The sequence below is a fragment of the Ahaetulla prasina genome, chromosome 4 (genome assembly GCF_028640845.1).
Source record: "Ahaetulla prasina isolate Xishuangbanna chromosome 4, ASM2864084v1, whole genome shotgun sequence".
Lineage (NCBI taxonomy): Eukaryota > Metazoa > Chordata > Lepidosauria > Squamata > Colubridae > Ahaetulla > Ahaetulla prasina.
In genome coordinates, this window is record NC_080542.1 from 109,782,754 (window position 1) to 109,804,451 (window position 21,698).

The 21,698-nt window shown below is 36.7% G+C and overlaps 1 protein-coding gene across 1 annotated transcript in view; it reads left to right on the plus strand.

Annotated features, from left to right (window-relative positions):
- The window catches only part of DGKB (diacylglycerol kinase beta), a 332,776-nt gene that overhangs the window by 221,978 nt on the left and 89,100 nt on the right, over positions 1-21,698 (plus strand). Inside the window, exons 19-20 of the mRNA XM_058182793.1 lie at positions 9,899-9,989; positions 16,266-16,461. Of these exons, the coding sequence (XP_058038776.1) occupies positions 9,899-9,989; positions 16,266-16,461 (287 nt within the window). The remainder of the gene's footprint in view (positions 1-9,898; positions 9,990-16,265; positions 16,462-21,698) is intronic.

Here is a 21,698-nt window from a genome sequence, read left to right on the forward strand (position 1 = left end):
TTGCTTGGTTTTAATATTACTATATATTCTATTTATTAAAAGTATATGTGTACATCTGCTGCAGCAATAACTTTGTATTATATTGTACTGGTAATATATTAAGTTTGTAATGTACTATATACAGAAGATTGGGACAGACCCAATAGGACTAGGAAAGTTCCACTTACTGTCTGCAAAGCCAGGGTGTTTTATAAAATATTTCAAGTACGTGAATGCCTTTTTTAAGCAGAAAAATAAATACACATATACACAGAATAAATTATCTGTGATGTGTATAATTTGTATAAAGTTCAATATAAATAATCTTTATAAAATGCACAAACATTATATATAGGGCAACGTAAGATTATAAGAGGAAAATTAGGCTAAGAATTATATGGAAATAGCAGACATTGTAGAGGTAGCCAATGGGATATGTGGTTGGTTAGAAGATGTGAACCACTTTACTGAGAAGTCATAAATATTAGAAAGTGTTGTGTAATTTAAAACTACTTCTGTCTGAATCCTTTGGGGTTCCCACTTACTGAATATTGTATAATGTTGCAATCTGTTTCTAAACATTTTAATATAACTTTTGAACTTTTGAATGGCTGATTTTGGCATATCTCAAGTAATTGTGTTCTCTTTGCTGATGATGTCAAACTATTTAACACCACAGACAATACATCTATCATTCAAAAAGACCTTGATCATCTAACCGCTTGGTCTAAAACTTGGCAACTCCAAATCTCAACCAGCAAATGCTCAGTCTTACATATAGGAAAAAAGAACCCAAACATTAAGTACATGCTTGATGGACATTACCTTACAGATGACCCCAATCCCGTTAAAGACCTTGGAGTTTTCATGTCAAATGATCTAAGTGCCAAAGCCCACTGCAACTACATAGCAAAAAAAGCTGTAAACCTAATCTTGCGTAGCTTCTTTTCCAAAAACACTACACTACTAACCAGAGCATATAAAACATTTGCTAGACCAATTCTAGAATACAGCTCGCCTGTTTGGAACCCTCACCACATCTCTGACATCAATACAATTGAACGTGTCCAGAAATATTTTAAAAGAAGAGTTCTCCATACCTCTGAAAACAATGAAATACCTTATCCCACCAGACTTGAAATCCTAGGCTTAGAAAACTTGGAACTCCGTTGCCTTCGACAAGACCTAAGTTTAACTCATAGAATCATCTATTGTAATGTCCTTCCTATTAAAGATTTACTTCAGCTTTAATTGCAATAACACAAGAGCAACCAATAGATTTAAACTTAATGTTAACCGCTTTAATCTAGATTGCAGAAAATATGACTTCTGTAACAGAATCATCAGTGCTTGGAACACTTTACCTGACTCTGTGGTCTCTTCCCATAATCCTAAAAACTTTAACCAAAAACTTTCTACTATTGACCTTACCCCATTCCTAAGAGGACCCTAAGGGGCATGCATAAGAGCACAAACATGCCTACCGTTCCTCTCCTATTGTTTTTCTTTCTTCTTTCTATATATATATATATGCTTATACCTCCTAATATTTACTCATATATATGTTTATATACTATATAATCTTTTTATATGATACTTATATGTATTGTTGTAACAAAATAAATAAAATAAAAATAAAAATAAAAAAATAAAACAAATGATCTAAGTGCCAAAGCCCACTGCAACTACATCGCAAAAAAGGCTTTAAGAGTTGTAAACCTAATCTTGCTTCTTCTCCAAAAACACTACATTACTAACCAGAGCATAGAAAACATTTGCTAGACCAATTCTTGAATACAGCTCAACAGTCTGGAACCCATACCACATTTCTGACATCAATACAATTGAACGTGTCCAGAAATATTTTACAAGAAGAGTTCTCTACTCCTATGAATACAACAAAATACCTTATTCCACCAGACTTGAAATCCTAGGCTTAGAAAACTTGGAACTCCGTCGCCTTCGACAAGACCTAAGTTTAACTCATAGAATCATCTATTGTAATGTCCTTCCTGTCAAAGACTACTTCAGCTTTAATTGCAATAACACAAGAGCAACCAATATTTAAACTTAATGTTAACCGCTTTAATCTAGATTGCAGAAAATATGACTTCTGTAACAGAATCATCAGTGCCTGGAATACTTTACCTGACTCTGTGGTTTCTTCCCATAATCTCAAAAGCTTTAACCAAAAACTTTCTACTATTGACCTCACCCCATTCCTAAGAGGACCATAAGGGCCGTGCATAAGCGCACAAATGTGCCTACCATTCCTGTCCTATTGTTTTCCTTTTCTTCTTCCTATATAAAAATATGCTTATACCTCCTAATATTTACTGATATATATGTTTATATACTATATAATCTTTTTTTATGATACGTACATATATTGTTGTGACAAAATAAAAAATAAATAAAAATAAAAATATTTAATCATCACAAATTATTCTGATCCTCAAATCTGTAATAGCTTTCTTCAAAGAGTGCAGTTTTGTACTGAATATATAACACTGGATTCTTAGGAACAGATATATTAAAAAGTTAGGGCTATTTATACCTTCTTTAACTGTGTACATTAACCTAACAATGGATAGCCTGGTACAAATATATTTGAGTTGAAAATAACAGAAATCAAAAAGATCATGATTGGGATTAAATTCTCCATATAACACAATTTCTAGAAATACTTATGTTTCCATTTTATCTCAAAAGGCCATGAAAATGTCATTATCTAGAGGAGAAATATTCTGTTAAGTGCCCACTATTTAAAAAAAAAAAAGAACAACAAAGTTACAAACATAGAAAAAATTCTAGTGAAGTAGAAATATCAAAAAGAAAAATGTCAGCTCAAAAGAACAAAGGTTTAGTTGGCCAACTGGTTTAGAGCTATTTGCCAGTTAAATGGATTTTCCTAGTTAGCTTTTGATTCCTGGATACAGCAGCAGAAAAGTTACAAGCCACTATTATGTTCGGTAACAAAAAAAAATGTTTTCCATGCTTTTAAATGAATGTGTAAGTGGAGAATATACCACTTCATTTGAAGAATCTGATCTTCGGGGAAGTAAAGTAGGTCACTCGTAAAAATGATTGAATTTCCCTTATAATTATTAATGGTATTCTGTTTCTATTCATATACAGGTTTTTGGAATCTCTTGAGAATGCTTGGGTAGCATAAAGCTCTACTGAGAATGGGCTAAAAACTCTTGTGAATATTTTAACTAAAGATGAACCAGGTTTGGGTCAATTACTTGTGGACCACAAGGTGGGGGAAGAGGGCTCATTTTGCAATAATAGAAGGAATTGTATAGAACTATTGCATGTTGCATACCTTTACATCTGATACATCAATTTGTGATTAATGGTATTTTCATGTGCATAGACTATGATAATACATGTATGTAGGAACAAAGAACTGATCGTGAACTGGATTTGTATAAAGTTCTTTTTATTCAATAATCAGTCCATTAAAACCTAAACTGCCTTGTGGAAGAAATGGTATGAATGGCTTGAGGAGAGATAAAAGGCAAGGAAAGATCAAATATGGAAGAGTAGAAATGTAACAACAAATAAGAGGAAACAGAAAAAATGTAATTTGTAGAAATGAAATTGTGTACACTGTTATTTATATGTTGTATGTAAATAAATTAATATTAGACTTGTATGTATAAAGGATATATTGAAATAAGGGGTGGGGGGGAAACGGACAAGTAAGAAATGTTTAGCGGTTGTGAATTGTTGGAAAGAAACTATTATTTAAAGATTCTTTTTTGTTTTTTGAAAAGTGTTTTTAAAAAAATATTTTTTAAAAAAACCTAAACTATATTTTAAAGTTAAGCAGTAAATGGAGGACAAATGTCAAATAATAAGGTTTCAACTGGTCACTGACTTATTATATAAAAGTTTATTTGAAATATATATAATAGATATCAAATGCAAAATAATATGCAATGTGTTTTCTCTTAGGTTTTATAAGCAACTAAATTGTTTGCAACTTTTAAAACATTTCCGGTTTGTACTCTCTGATTGAATTATATTACAGAATTTAAATTTCTAATCAATATTCTTTGGAAATGTAGAAGTGGATTTTTTTTAAATACTTGCCATAACGAACAATTAATTACAACATTTGCTTAGGGAATTTTACTTCACCTTTCTTATGATAATAGACCCTGCAACTAAATTTTGGACAGTGTAAGAAATAAAGTTAGATAGTATAATACATAAAACATAAAATAGTAAGTTTGAAAAGCCTCACTTTGGCTAATCAGCAATTTCCAAAAGGCCTAAAAGAATTTAATCTATCTCTGTTGCAAAACATTTTTATCCTGGGGGCGGGGGGCATATATCTCCTGATAATCACATTTAATTTTTTTAAATTTATTTATTTTTTACTTACTTACTTACTTACTTACTTACTTATTTATTTTGTCACACAGTATATATAAGCATAAGCATGAAATTACTATATAATATATAAGCATATATATAAGTATGACTATGTAATAACTATATTAATTGGATATAATGAAACAAAACAATAGGACAGGAACGGTAGGCACGCTTGTGCTCTTATGCATGCCCCTTAAAGACCTCTTAGAAATGGGGTGAGGTCAATAGTAGACAGTTTTTGGTTGAAGCTTTGAGGATTTTGGGAAGAGACCACAGAGTCAGGTAGTTTATTCCAAGCATTAACAACTCTGTTACTGAAGTCATATTTTCTGCAATCAAGATTGGAGCAGTTAACATTAAGCTTAAATCTATTGTGTGCTCGTGTATTGTTGCAATTGAAGCTGAAGTAGTCTTTGACAGGAATAACATTGCAATAGATGATTTTATGAGTTAAACTCAGATCATTTCGAAGGCGGCATAGTTCTAAATTTTCTAAGCCCAGGATTTCATATCTGGTGGCATAAGGTATTTTGTTGTATTCAGAGGAGTGGAGAACTCTTCTTGTAAAATATTTCTGGACATGTTCAATTATATTGATGTCAGAAATGTGGTATGGGTTCCAGACTGTCGAGCTGTATTCAAGAATTGGTCTAGCAAATGTTTTATATGCTCTGGTTAGTAGTGTAGTGTTTTTGGAGAAGAAGCTATGCAAGATTAGGTTTACAACTTTTAAAGCCTTTTTTGTGATGTAGTTTCTGTGGGCTTTGGCACTTAGATCATTTGATATGAAAACTCCAAGGTCTTTAACAGGGTGGGTGTCATCTATAAGGTAATATCCATCAAACTTGTACTTAGTGTTTAGGTTCTTTTTTCCAATATGTAAGACTGAGCATTTGCTGGTTGAGATTTGGAGTTGCCAAGTTTTAGACCATTCAGATACAAAGTCAAGGGTAGTTGTATTGTTGGTGGTGTTAAATAGTTTTACGTCGTCAGCAAAAAGAACACAATCACTTGTAATATGTAACTTGTAATATGGTCACAGAGATCATTAATGTATAATATGAAGAGTGTTGGTCCAAGAACGCTGCCTTGGGGAATGCCACTTTTAACAGGAACAGGGTTTGATAGAGCATTGCCAATTTTGACTACTTGCTTTCTGTTTGATAGAAAAGCTGTTATCTAATTGTGGAGGGGTCCTGAGATGCCATAGGATTTTAGTTTTAGGAGAAGTTTATCATGTACTACTGAGTCAAAAGCTTTACAGAAGTCTATGTAGATTGCATCTATTGCTTTGCCCTGATAAAGATTTGTAGTCCATATGTTTTTGCAGTGAAGAAGTTGTAAATTACATAATTCTTTTCTGAAACCAAATTGTTTATTAGAGAATAGATTGTTTGTTTCTAGATGGAGGGTAATGGATTGGTTGATAATAGATTCCATTACTTTGCAGGTGACACAACAAAGAGAGATAGGTCTGTAATTTTCAACTAGGCAGGGGTCTCCTTTTTTGAAGATAGGGATGACCATGGCTAGTGACCAAAGTTTGGGAAGGGAACTGGTTGTGAAAGCTTTTTCAAAGATTATGCTTAGGGGTTCTGCTCTATTAGTGGAAAGTTTTTTTAAAAAGTATGCACATAGTCCATCAGGTCCAATAGATAGGGATGGTTTCAGTTTGCGAAGAGCTTTTTCAACATTATCTTCTGTTAAGTCTATATGTGTTAGATCGTTATACTCATTGTTGGTACGATTTGGGAATGTCGGGTATAAGCCATTACTGTTCACAAAGACTGAGCCAAAGAATGTGTTAAAGAGGTTTGCTTTAACTGTTTCATCATTATATTCTTTGCCGTTATATTCTTTTAGTGGTGGGATGGATCTTGAGTCTTTAAGTTTGTTGTTCACAAAATTATAAAAAGCACGATTGGAATTTGTGTCCAGAAGGTCTTCTTCTTGCTTGGCGTGGTAATTGGTGCATTCAGTTTTTATTTGGTTGCATATATTTCTGTACCGGTTTTTGAAATTTGCTACATAGCTCTTTTTGTTTCTCCTCTAGAGGGATTTTTTTTCGATTGGAGCTTTTTTATTGATATGGGTAATTTGTTTTTTGTTTTTTGTTATTTTGGTGGTGGTTTGTGGTATGTAAAGTTTAATGACTCTATTGACTTCAAGTAGGAAAATTCTATAGTGGTCTTCAGCAGTGATACAGGTTGAGAACATATTTTGCCAGTCAAGAGATGAGAGGTCATTGTTTATAAGATCATAGTTGGCTTTTTTGAAATTTTAGTTTGGAATACTATTATTATGACGATTTATGTAAGGTCGTATATTGAGACAAAAGTCTATCATGCTGTGGTCGCTGTTGGAAAAGGGTTCTCTTATTTGTAGTCCATAAATTGAGTTTGTGTTGTTACAGAAGATGAGGTCAAGGCAGTTGTTGAGTCTTGTATTGTTAGTTACTAGCTGTTCAAGACTTAGGTTTGTAACAGCATTGTATAGTGTAGTATGGATGGGTTCAGCTGTACCTTCATTTGTTATCCAGTTAATAAAAGGTAAATTAAGGTCACCCAGGAAGATGAGAGGATATGGGCAAGAAATAGCCCATGTTAACAGTGTGGTTAACTTGTTTGCATGAGCGATATAGTCAGGGGCTCTGTAACATAGTAAGAATCGAAGTGTGATTTTAAGGGACAGGTCACGTACAATAGTTTCAAGAAGAGAAAGTTTATGTTCAATTTGAATATTTTTTTGATTCAGTGACTTTTTGTAAAAGATAGCCACTCCACCTCTTCTGCGGGTTTCATGATCTGATCGAAAAACATGATACTCTTTGTTTAAAATAATGGAGTCAGGGAGGGATGAGTTCAGCCATGTTTTGCAAACAAATATAATATCAAATGTACCAATGTTTAACAAGAGGATAAATTCAGGCAATTTCTTTACAATGCTTTTTGCATTTATCAATTTGCATTTAAGATCTGCAGTGTTTGGTGTAGAAGAAGTAAGGGACGTGCGTACCTAGTTTTGAATGATAGTTGGTTGGGGATTATTATAAATTCATCCACTTCACTAAAAGATGCTTATCGGTCTTTACCACGTGCAGCTGTAGGACACTCTGATCATTGCATGATTCACCTTGTACCTGCTTACAGGCAAAGACTTAAAACCACAAAACCAACAATTAAACCAGTGAAGACCTGGACGGAGGAGGCAAAATTAAAGCTGCAGGCATGCCTTGACTTCACTGATTGGAATATCTTTGAAGATACCTCTGCGGACCTGGATGAACTCACAGATACTGTAACATCATATGTCAGCTTCTGTGAAGACCTATGTGTACCTACAAGGAACTTGCGAATATACAGTAACAACAAACCTTGGTTCACACCTAAAGTTAAGCAGCTACGACATTCCAAAGAGGAAGCCTACAGAAAAGGTGATAAAATGCTGTACAATCAGGCCAGAAATGCACTAACAAGGGATCAGAGCAGCAAAAAGAAGCTACTCTGAAAAGCTAAAGAATCAGTTTTCAGCAAATGAACCAGCAAACGTGGAAAACTCTTAAAAATATCACCGGCTGTGGCAAACCTCCTTCCCAGGCTGAAGGTAATCAGCAACTGGCAGATGACCTGAATGAGTTTTATTGCAGGTTTGAAAGGAAACTACAGCCACCTATCTCCACAACACCCATCTCAGACACACCAACAACAGCCAAGCCTCCTACAACTGATCCCATTTCATTGGGTTCACAACCCCTAGTGATCACAGAAAAGAAAGTGCAGGACCTATTTCACAGAAAAAGCCAGGAAAAGCTCCAGGCCCAGACAAGATAATTCCTTCTTGCTTAAAAGTCTGTGCTGACCAATTGGCCCCCATCTTCACCCATATTTTCAATAAATCACTAGAGATGTGCTATGTTCCTTCTTGCTTCAAACGCTCTACCATCATCCCAGTGCCGAAGAAGCCCACCATCAAGGAACTGAATAACTACAGACCAGTTGCTTTAACATCTGTAGGCATGAAAACCTTTGAAAGGCTAGTGCTTTCCTACTTGAAAACCATCACGGATCCGCTGTTAGACCCCTTGCAATTTGCATACCGAGCAAATAGATCAACAGATGATGCTATTAATATGGCTCTACACTACATCCCACAACATCTTGAGTCTCCAAAGACCTATGCAAGGGTCCTTTTTGTAGACTTTAGTTCAGCATTCAATACCATCATTCCAGACATTCTTCTAACTAAGCTAAACCAGCTACAGGTACCTGAACAGACTTGTAAGTGGATCACAAGCTTCCTAACAAACAGGAAGCAGCAGGTGAAGCTAAGCAAGATCACATCAAATACTTGTAAAATTAGCACAGGGGCCCCCCAAGACTGTGTGCTCTCCTCACTTCTCTTCTCTCTGTATACCAATGACTGCATCTCCAATGATCCATCTGTTAAGCTACTGAAGTTTGCAGATGACACAATAGTGATCGGTCTCATTCGAGACAATGATGAATCCACATATAGACGAGAGATCGAACGACTAGCCTTGTGGTGCAACCAAAACAATCTGGAACTGAACACACTCAAAACCGTAGAAATGGTGGTAGACTTTAGGAGAAACCCTTCCATACTTCCATCTCTCACAATACTAGACAACACAGTATCAACAGTAGAAACCTTTAAATTTCTAGGTTCTATCATATCGCAAGATCTAAAATGGACAGCTAACATCAAAAACATCATCAAAAAAGGACAACAAAGAATGTTCTTTCTGCCAACTCAGTAAGCTCAAACTGCCCAAGGAGCTGCTGATTCAGTTCTACAGAGGAATTATTAAGTCTGTCATTTGCACCTCTATAACTGTCTGGTTCGGTTCTGCAACCCAACAAGAAAGACACAGACTTCAGAGGATAATTAGAACTGCAGAAAAAATAATTGCTACCAACCTGCCTTCCATTGAGGACCTGTATACTGCACGAATCAAGAAGAGGGCCGTGAAAATATTTACAGATCCCTCACATCCAGGACATAAACTGTTTCAACTCCTACCCTCAAAACGATGCTATAGAGCACTGCACACCAGAACAACTAGACACAAGAACAGTTTTTTCCCGAAGGCCATCACTCTGCTAAACAAATAATTCCCTCAACACTGTCAAACTATTTACTAAATCTGCACTACTATTAATCTTCTCATCGTTCCCATCAGCAATCTCTTTCCACTTACTACTGTATGACTGTAACTTTGTTGCTGGCAATCCTTATGATTTATATTTATATATTGACCATCATTTGTGTTATAAATGTTGTACCTTGATGAACGTATCTTTTCTTTTATGTACACTTAGAGCATATGCACCAAGACAAATTCCTTGTGTGTATAATCACACTTGGCCAATAAAAATTCTATTCTATTCTATTCTATTCAGAATGGGTATCAGATGTTATGATTCTTTATGATAGAAGTCAGGATGCTAACTTGTTTAATGGTCAGCTATTGATGTTTCTTTCTTTCCTTTTTTCTTCCTTCATATTTTAGAATGAAGAATAAATTTTGGTATTTTGAATTCGGCACTTCTGAAACTTTCTCTGCTACTTGCAAGAAGCTCCATGAATCTCTGGAAATAGAAGTAAGAAAGTTATTGCTGTGTATAGTTCTGGCTAACGTAGACGTATATATTAATCCAAACCAATATAATAGATCTATTCAAACTGGGGAAAATTACAAATAAAAAAATAAAAATTGTAATTAATGCCAGGTTCAAGACATTCAGCTAGGCAGTGAAATACATTTAGTTTCAATGACTATCCCACTAAATTTAATTCTCTTTGTTGAGTCCTCAATATTGGAATAAAATTCATTTTAATCTTATTCACCTGTTTATTGATCCTATTTGTCTACTTTTATTTATTTAAAATAGTTTACGTTGTGTGAATCATGCAGTCCAATTCTAGACTATATACATAAATTTAAAAATACATATAAATTCAATGAAATAATACACATAAAAACAATTACCATATAAAATAATACAATTATACCCCCACGGTTATTATAAAATCTCAAATGTTATGTTACATACCAACTAATCATTAACAAAGTTGGTATCTGTATTATCTCTGGGGTGAGTGTCTCTAAATAATAGCTGATTGATATCAAGTGAATGTCCACAGAATGTGGGACAAATAGACACATGGATCTCTATGGAGGAGACAATCTCATAGATATGATCACAACTGTTCAGGATTTTACAAATATCAGGATAAGATCTGTAATTAATCAGTTTCTTTTAAAAAAAATCAGACGTAAAAAAGGTTATTTATTAGGGGTGTCATTCAGCAAAATATATACACATAGGTACATCTTGATATAAATATTTAATAAGATTGAATATTCAACTGAATATTTAAGATATTTTTACATCATCTATCATCAGATTTTGATAAAATGTATATGAATTTTGATAAGAGGATTAACATTTTTTAGATTCTTCTTATTACTTTATGCTTAAGGATAAAGTGGCTCTCTGCACAGACAAAATCACTTAATAAAGATGGATTTTTACCTACAAATGCATTCTTTAATTTTAAATCAAGAAGGTCTATAAATGAATAAAACTTCAAAGATTATAAAATTCAGACAGAATTTTAGAAATAACCCATTCTGTTGAAAGGAGTGAGTTTTCTTTGTATTCATGAAGAATAGATAATATTGTAATTGTATTTGTAACTGAATTTGTTTCAAAGGAAATTGAAAGTTTCTTTTTTATATTTCTTTTCTTTCTTTTTGGACCTTGTTTCTTATTTATTTTTATTTTTATTCGCTTGTGTTCATCTTTATGTTTTTTACAAAACTATAAAAATATTAAAAAATATAACCCAGATCAATTTCCTTCATTTTGACTATTTTTCATAAATACAGATATCCACTAGAAACAATAATGTTCTTGCTGATTTCTAGACCTACTTACTTAAAATAACATTCTTTACCCAATAACCTCTAGAAACTTTAATTATAAATGTCCCGAAATTTCCATCTAGAAATTTTAAAGATTGTAAAGTTGATTTCTTACCCTTTTTTGGGATTTCCTTAGTATGCATTTTATTAGGAAATTATAATGTTATATTTTATGATAGTTTACTGTTAGAAAAGTAAGAAAATTATGTTAATGTTACCCTTTTCTGTGGAGGCCATAAGTCAATGTTAAGATACAATGCAATGGTGTGCTGAATAGAGACTAACAATGTAATTTGAAATCCAATAAATGAACAGAAAACAAACAAATAAATAGACACTACTCCTGAAGGGGACACATTGCAGTTGAATATTGACACAACAATCACACATATTCACAACAGTTGAATATTGAACATTAATACAACAATCATTAAAACATCCACAGTAAGCAATAAAAATAAAATGAAAAATCCCTAAAAATAAATCAAAATCCTGAGATTTTTCATATGTTTCTAGAAGTTAGCTAAAGTAGGAACTAACCTCATTTCCAGTATCTGGGAATTTCAGAAGGCCAGCACTGTCACTAAAAATTGTGTTGAAAATTCATTCTTATTACATATTTATAGTAATAAGTATCTATGTGTATACACACACCTTCACATTGAACAAAAATCTGACACTTAGGTTTTCTTTTATAATAAAGCTCATTCCTAATGGCAGCAAACTCCATGTCAACCCAAGTAATTTACTGTACTGTGCCATAACTCATTGACTATTGAGGATTGAAACTACAGAGGTACTATATAATGCATATATTATATCATGTATTAAGAAATGAAGTACAGGGATGAATGGCAATTTCTGTTAGAGTTGGGATTAATAAATAAAGCATTTTCTAAAATGGCTGGATTTAACTAATTTAAATAGTGAGATAGTTCTTATATGACTTGAAATATGAATATGAAGGAGGAGAAGGAAGAGAAAGAAAGTACCGTATATACTCGAATATAAGCCGATCCGAGTATAAGCCGAGGTCCCCAATTTTACCCCAAAAACTGGGGTAAACTGGGGACTCGAGTATAAGCCAGGTGGGAAATGAGGCCCCTCCCGGTTGGGGAAAGCCCCCCCCCCCCAGCTGAGAAGGCTGGCGGCTCCCCCGCCCCGCCCTCCCACTGCACCGGCAGGGCTTCCGCCCGGTAAAATGTGAAAAAAAAAAAACTCGAGTATAAGCCGATATACTCGAGTATAAGCGAGGCTTAAAAAAAACTCGAGTATAAGCCGTATATACTCGAGTATAAGCCGAGGGGACGTTTTTCAGCACAAAAAACGTGCTGAAAAACTCGGCTTATACTCGAGTATATACGGTATATATTCCAATTTAGGAAGCCTAATCATTTAGGCTTCCTAAATTTAGCTTGACAATCATCTGCGCTCATTTGGGCTACTTTTCTGATTTCAGATATGTACACATACATTACTGTTTGCAAAATATTTGGTAAATGCCCCATATTTGGTAAAGTCAGAGAAAAGTTAGAAAAGTTGGAACCCTTTTTCCTGCAGGAATATTTTTGTTTCCCATAGTTTTATAATTAACAATGATTATAAACCTTCACTAGAAAACAGGTAACACAAAAAGGGGGCTGTATTGCAAAAAAGCTATTTTATATTATCGGACATTTAAAAAAACCACAAACATTCAGAGGTTATCTGAAAGTAGTGGAGAAATACAAAGATACTCCATGGAGAACTAACTTGGGTTGCTAGAGATTCTGTTACAGAAATAGAATAGAATTTTTATTCCTTTTCCATTTTCATTATCACCTTTTTCGGGGGAGCTGACAAGGAAGAAGGGAACATAAATATATATGGAACATTAATTCAAAGATTCAATAAATAGAACTGAAGCTTAACTTAATGTGTAACTTTCTCAAGAATCAGTGCAAATTCAAACTTGCTTTTAAAAGAACTGCCATAAAGAGTGATGCACTTTAATTTGGAAGATTTATTCATTCTTCCCCACCGGACGCGTGTGAAACTCCATTTTTAAAAATCAGACGACTTTGAGAACTAAATGTTGATTTGAAAAAAAATACAAAAAATGATATTGCACATGTTAAAGACATATTACAAGGAAGCAGCTTATGAACAAGTACAGTATGAATTGCTCCTTAAATAATCTAATGTCCATTGTGTGACAAAATTCTAAACTTACTTCACTTCAGTGTGATCCTGCAGAGTTTCCTTATAAAAAGGATGGACAATATAGGGTTGAGCAATTTTCCCCATTAGTTTGTGTTTGAATAATGAGTCCTTTAAAATGATGGAAGCCCAGCCCAACATCTGGAGAACCACATGTTCCTCAGCTTGCTATTTGATAATCTTTAGTTATATATTACATTTCTGTAACTTAAATCATACAATAGGTATCATTTTCTACAGACATTTTGTTTGGAAAGGATGGACATATAGATGATCGAACAAATGCTTATAGATAATGTCACATTTATATTATTCACCAGAACTTCACAAAATAATTGTTATACTTTACATAAAAAATAAAATCAGTAAATATGTAATACATATATGAAATGTTAGCAAAATGAAGATAGATTTGTACAGAAATTCTTCTATATCCTAACAAAGAAATTCTTCTTTACTAATTCTGAAAGTAACTCATCACAGCATGATTCTGAGGCCTAGTGAAATAATTGTCTTAGTGTACTGCCTGCTGTGTTCGATATTGAGTGAAAACGCTCCCTGTACCTTCTTATATCACAATTCTCTCTTTATTTAAATAATTTTAGTCAGATGGAGGGGGGGCACAAGACCTTTATAAATTAACAGCAGGGAAATACCAAAGGTGTCAGATTGCATATTTATCATCTTTTTCGTGTAATACTTAAATATGTATTAAGAAGTGACTGACATAAATTAGGCAGATTTCTGAAGCCACAGGCTGTGGCTTGTAGAGGACCCCCTTCGGCTTGACATTTCATCCTTGTCAAAGATCAAATTATTTTAATTTAGGCTGCAAATTATAAGGAATGAAGACTTCTTTGTGGGAATTCCCTGTGGTAATCTGACTTTTGTTGTTACTGCTGCTTGTCAGTGTGCAAAAGATATAATATGCATGCAAATAAGGTTAAAAAATATGTACTATCTAATTATCCAGCCAGTACATTCCACTTGAAGACAGTGGGAGGCCTGACACACAGTATGTGTTTGATTCATTGAGGCCTGCAGGGTATTTACACAAGATTACTTTTAATTATGAAATTAATATCTGTTTATCAAGAATGTATAGCAGTAAGTGAGTATACACATGAGTAGAATTTTTAGTAAAAAGAAATCCTCTTAATACTTAACACCTATATGACATGTAAAAGTTTGATTCTAATAAAAAAAATTGTTACTAAGCATATAGACATACACACATGTGCCTTCACTAAACAACTTTACACACTTCGTTATCAGTACAGCCACCATGTAGTTCTTGCTCGTGTTGCTGTGGGTGTTAGGAATCAATAATAAATACTCTATTTAGATTGAAACTTTGTGTGCATATTTAAACTTTAATTATTAAAAGCATATTAAAATGATTAACTGTTACTATAATGTTGAAATAGTAGAATTATTAAAGGTTAAAGAAACATGTAGCCTTACAGAGGCTGTAGGATATCAGCCCTATCATCCCTAATTGGCAAGACCAATAGAATTGTGAGGATCAAGCTTACTTATCAGTACTGAAAAGAATCCAGCCTTTTGAAATCATTTTCCCTGCTGTAGAAGATAAAGTCAAGCAGCATCTGGAAAGCACCCAACTAGTCTGTATTACCTCCAAGATATTAATATTCTGAGTGCCAGCTATTAATACTTACTAAAAGACGATTCCAGATTCACCTATCGTCTGTAATAAGTTTATATTTTTTTCCTGCACTTCATATATATTATATGGATATTTATGTAATTGGATAAAAATCATAATGCTATATTAATGTCTGTTTTTATGGTCTGTTCTTATTTTACATCATCCAAAGTCACACACAATACATGAGATAAGTAGCTATATGAAGGAGATGGATGGATGGATGGATGGATGGATGGATGGATGGATGGATGGATGATGGCATCCTACATCAATGCTACCCAAAACAAGTAGAAAAGAAATAAGCACAATGGAAAGCAGCCTTCCCATAGCTGGTAGGAATTAAGACCTGACATATAAAACTCACTAAATTTGCAGAAAGGTAGTATAGGAAATTATAATGACTTTTACCACAAAGGAATTGTTTAAGATACTTTCAGGTTGAAAGGATTAGCCGGTGACATCTGTTGCCCAAGGGACACCATAGTGGCTTCTTTCATGATCCTGTCAAGGAACTGGAGCAAATGACAGGAGCACACACCACCATGTAGCAGCACTCGGGTTTCAAACATGGATTTCCTAACATCCAATGCAGTGTCCTAACTATCTGAGCTACTGAGCTGCCAGAATGAAGATGGGTCCATTTTTTTTTTAAAAAAAAAAGTAAGCTGGCCTCCTGTCATTTAGAGCTGTAAAGCTGACAACCAAAAACTTGAATTGGACCTGGAAGTGGATGGGCACAAAAGAGGAATCATATGCCCATGATGCCCAGGCAGCTGCACTTTGTATCAGCTGAAGTTTCTGCAGTCCCATATACAGAGCATTGCAAAAGTCCAAACAGGAGATGACCAGGTCATGAGTGACCAAGCAGAGAGCCTCCCTATCTAGGATTCACTCCAGGATTCTGGAGGCTCTGCTATTTTGTTAAATAATCTGATATAGAAAATTAATACAGGAAATATATGTTTAGTAAAATAATTTAAATAACAAAGATGCTGATATCCTCTAATCCCTATTTGATTTCTTCCTCTTTATTTTATTTTATCTTGATCTTCTCCATCTCTGTCTCTTTTTCTTTGGCAGTGTGATGGAATTCAGATAGATCTGAATAATATTTCTCTGGAAGGAATTGCTATTTTGAACATTCCAAGCATGCATGGAGGATCAAATCTTTGGGGTGAGACCAAGAAAAGACGAAGCCATCGTCGATTTGAAAAAAATAGGCCAGATAAAAGGATCACTGTTACAGATGCCAAGGAATTGAAGTTTGCATGCCAAGGTGAGTTTTCAATTTTAAATGAATAGTTGGTTCTGGGTTCAAACTTTCAGATTTTAAAATAACAGAAAATAATAGATCAAGCATTAAAAATAACAGAAGATTGTTTAACATATAAGGGATTTTCTGATGGAGGGGATTTATAGAAAAGTTCTAACTAGGGCAGGTGAAAAGTTTATGTCTATCAGCTTTTTAAACAGTATTCTTCCTGTCTGGGCTCAGATTTTGTGACTTCTTGACAGTTTCCAAAAAGGATTTTTATTTCCAAATTAAATATACTTTCTTGGCTGATATAAAAATACATTTTACTAGAAATGTGTGTACAATTTGTACTATGACAGGATTTGCTGTATTTTGCAAATGACAAGATTTATTCTACACCTTTGTCTTGAGAACTTTCATACATACACACAGTATATATATACATACATACATACATACATACATACATACACTTGTTAATCTCTGAATAATTTAATAAATATCAGTTGCTTTTATTTCCTGGCTGAGACAATGTTCACTAGCTTGGACAAAGTCTCCAGAATTTCTAGTTCGTATAAGGGTTTTTTGCGTGCAAGTTTCTATTCCTCTTAATATTTTAATTATCTTAATATGCCTTGGAATTAATTTGCAAACACGTTATTTCCATCAATGCCAAAATGTCAGTAGAAGCTTAGCCTTGTTATCCAGCTTTTCTTTTAATCCTAATGTAGCTTTGCCAGCCAAATAGATGTTTTGCTTTATAAACAACTATTTAAATCTTTTTCGTGACCTATCTATGCAGGGGACTTTGTAAAACGAAAAGTCTGGCATTGATTAACAGAGTTGTAGCAATATGAAAGAAAGTTCCCAGGCATTCTAACTAACAGTTACAGGAACTGAAATGTCAGCAGTACAATGTTAGCAAACAGTTCTGTTTTTGTAAAGGAAGTGCAAAAGCAGTTTTGACTAACATGTCATGCAAAAATTTATTTTATTGTTGGATGGGCAGTCTGTCCTTGCACCACTGCAGATGTGGTAAGGATTAAGATTATCTGTATAGGCAAAAAGAAGGATTGAGTCACGGAAAACCAATTTGCAGGAGATCCTAGAGAAATGATGCTATAGAATAAATAACTAAAATGTAGATCACAGAATAGGATTTAACTAAGTGAAGGAGCCTGGTGGACATTTATAGGATAAAGACACAGACCTGAGCAAATAATAAGAGCATAGTGACCAGACGTCCCGCTTTTGGCGGGACAGTCCCGCTTTTTAATAAGTTGTCCTGCGTCCCGCTGCAATTCCAAAAAGTCCCGATTTTTTTTGTTTCACTCCCATTCTGAAAATGGGAGGCGGCAACGCAAGAGGAAAAGGCAGAGAGGGGGGAGTGGCGGAGAAGGGGGCGTGAGAGGGAGGAGAGACGCCGCTTGACTTCACCCGAGCGGAAGAGAAGAGCCGAGAGGAGAGCCGAGGAGAGCCGAGCCTGCCTGGAAGAGCGGAGAAGCAGCAGCCGCTCCTCCTCCTTCAGGCAGGTGGCAAGACTCAGCGTGCATGCGCAGCCCCTCCCCCCATCAATGGTGTCCCACTTTGCCATGGCCAAAATCTGGTCACTTTAAATAAGAGGAGACAGAAATCCAGCATGTCCAATGGAAATTATGTCAATTATAGTTGAAAACATTGAATATATTGCTCTTCTTGTTTCCCAAAGGTAAAAGCATATTTATGAAAAGTAGAACAGACAAAGATGGTCAGGAAAAGGTTTGAGCTGAGACCATGATTGTAACATATAACAGAGGCATGAAACCAAAGCAAGAAAGAAACACAATGCAAAACTAAACTTTTTGTTCAAGGCTATATACAGAACGAGTGATTAAAAAAGAATGAGTATCAACTTCAGAAGTGGTACATTACAGGTCAGAAGTTATAGCATTTCCCCAGTCTTGGATAGAAAACAAAATGTAATTGATATTGTTTCCCAGGAGTAAAGCAAAGGTGATGATGTAGAAGGAATTTTCCTTTTTCTCAATATTTATCCTTTGGCTCTGCAAACTATCTGACTGCTTTTCTTCTGGCAAGGCCTAGAAACAAAGTGCTGCAAGTGGACAGAAGAAAAGCCTAATCTAAACTCTTCTATGCCTTTGTTCTATTCATGGATGTGTTGGGTAATAAAGTTTCCTGATCATCTCAAAATATAGACTTTCAGTCTGATGTTTCTATATCATTAAGAATGTTATAGAAGAAAATCTATTTCAGCTTTATCATATAATGTCAGGTACTTGTATTTAAGGAAGGACAACAGAGGAAACATGCTATTGGTTATTGTTATGTTCGGGAAGTAACGAGGCTGGAGACCAGGGTAGTGACAACAGCTCTTTAATATAGGGTGAACCCAGCAACAGGCTGGGGCCAAAACCTCTCCTTTTATACAGTTCTGCTGGAGGCTTCGTCCAATCAGCAACGTGCTGATTTCCCGCTCAAATATTTAAAGGCACAACTGTTAATACATAACACTCCTCCCCTCCCAGAAAACACTTGGTCTTATTTACATATTTATTCACATGTTATTTTTCGACGTAGTCACGCAAATAACCTGGGCGTCTCCTAGTTCTTTCTGACCTGCGCGGTTCAGTTCTGGGTGGTGTTTTGAGCTGGTCGGAGGGGCTGTTTTCTCCTCCCAGCTCTTTCTCTAGGCCATCGGGCTCTGGATTATTGGCCGACTCTTTTCTTGGCCATCCGCCTTGGATTAATTTTGAATTTTCCTTGCTGTTTCCTCGGGGACCTGATGGCGTCGCTGGAACTCTGGGACCTCAGCTAAGTCTTGCGCCTCCCCGGTCATTGTCAGCTGTGGATTCAAAGTGGTATTGGTCATTACCTGTCTCTGTTGGTTTTGGTTTTGGTCAGTTATTCGTTTCCTTAACTGATCTATGTGGCGCCGCCACATTCGGTTGTCTGGTAGCTCTACCACGCACGATTTTGGCCCTGTTACTTTGTTACTTGTCCTGCGACCAACTCGGGCCGTCCCCATAGTTTCGGGCCCACACCCGTCGCCTATGCTCATTTCTCTTGTTTTTCTAGCTCCCCTTGTAACCCTCGGTGTGTAATGGGGTTCAAACGGTCAAGTGGGCACCGGAGTTTCGTCCCATTAGCAATTCGGCTGGGCTTTTCCCGTGGCTGTGCTTGGGGTTCTGTGCTGGACGGCTAGGAAAAGTCTATTTTGTTTGCCAGTCACCTGGCTTGAGCCTGACACGCCTCCTTAGCGCCCGGACGGAACGCCTGCAAGGCCATTCGACGCAGGGTGGAAAGGTGCAGAGAGGCATGTCGGATGCCTTCCTCTGCCAGGTACTCTTCAAACTGGGCTGCCGTGAATTGGGGCTCATTGTCGGACACCAGAGTGTCCGCAACCCGTGAGTTGCGAATAGGTGGCGAGGGTTGCGATTACTGCTTCGGCTGTGGTGGACTTCATAAGTATGATCTCTAACCATTTGGAAAATGCGTCCACCACCACTAGGAACGTTTGGCCGTGAAAGGGGCCAGCAAAGTCAATGTGGATTCTTGACCAAGGCCCTTGGGGCTTTTCCCATTCTCTGACTGGGGCTGTTGGGGTAGCGGTCTGGACTCTTGGCAAGCTTGGCATTTCCCTACCCTCTCAGCAATCTCTCGTCCATGAGTGGCCACCATACATAGCTTCTAGCTAACCCTTCATCCTTACGATGCCTGGGTGACCCTCGTGGAGGAGGTCCAATACCTTGCCCTTAACTTAACAGGAATTATTACACGATCACCCCATAACAGGCACCCCTTGAGCCGAGAGCTCATCACGTTTCTTAACAAATTCTTTGAACCGTTCGCCCGGCGCAGCGGCCACCTCTCTGTACCCAACCGGTACAGTCCTTAACACAATGTCGGTATGATGCCGAGCCACTTCCTTTGATGTGACTGGGCCAGAGTCCAACGAGTCAATAAGGAGGATGGGTGTCCCGGAGTGGGGTCTTCGGTCGCCCCTGGCAGTGGGCATCGGCTCAATGCGTCTGCATGCCCCACTTCTTTCCCGGTCGATGCTGCAGCTTGTATGAGTGGCGGCTAAAATATAGTCCATCGAGTCAAGCGTGGCGAAAGTGCCACAGGCGTTGGCGATCGCCAGCCAGTAATCCCAGTAACGGTCTGTGGTCAGTCACGATTTCAAAATTCCGCCCAAAGACATACTCATGGAATTTTTGACCCCTGATACAATGGCTAATGCTTCTTTGTCTAATTGGCTGTAGTTCCTCTCTGGGGAGGACATCGTTCTAGAGTAGAAGCTATAGGGGCTTCTGTGCCGTTTGGAAGTCTATGGCTGAGTACAGCCCCCACCCCATAAGGGACGCGCATAAACCAGCACTAGGGGTAGTGAGTCGTGATATTGGATGAGCAGGCTATCACTTGAGAGCAGGTTCTTTACTGCTTCAAAAGCCCTATTTTCTGACTTTCCCCAAGACCAAACAGTATTTTTCCTAAGAGCCTATGCAGCGGTTCCATAGCAGTTGCTTTGTTCTTTAAAAGACCGCGTAAAATTAACCAATCCCAGGAATGCCTGCAGCTCTGCTTTGTTTTTGGGCGCTGGAGCCTTCCTAATTGCCTTAACCTTGCTCTCAGTAGGGTGAATTCCTTTCTTGTCTATCCGGTAGCCCAAGAAATCGACCGATTCGACCCCTATCTGACATTTATTTGTCTTGACTTTTAATCCGGCTGTCCGGAAAATGCTCAAGACCTTTCTTAACCTCCCCAATTCCTCCATGTTTTCCCTGAAATTAGGACATCATCAGTAGGAACTACCCTGGGAGCCCTTGCAGTAGTCGTTCCATCAGGTTTTGGAACAGCCCTGGTGCCACACTAACCCCAAATTGCAATCGGGTGCACTTGAATGCCCCCTGTGCGTCTGTCGTTTGGGCTTGCTGTGCGGGCGTCTACTGGCAGTTGTTGGTAGGCTTGGGCCAAGTCTAACTTTGCAAAGACTTGCCCTTGCCCCAAGAGTGCAATAAATGTTGCACCACGGAACCGGTACGCGCTTTTCTGTAAGGCTTTGTTAGCGTCGCCTTGTAGTCAGCGCAAATTCTAATTGACCCGTCCGATTTGATGGGGTGACGATTGGCGTCTCCCACTTTGCGTGATCGACTGGCACCAAAATCCCTGATTTATGAGCTTGTCCAGCTCCTTATCAATTTTGGTTTTAGGGCAAAGGACTCTCCTCGCCTTAAGCCTAATGGGGGCTACCTGGGGTC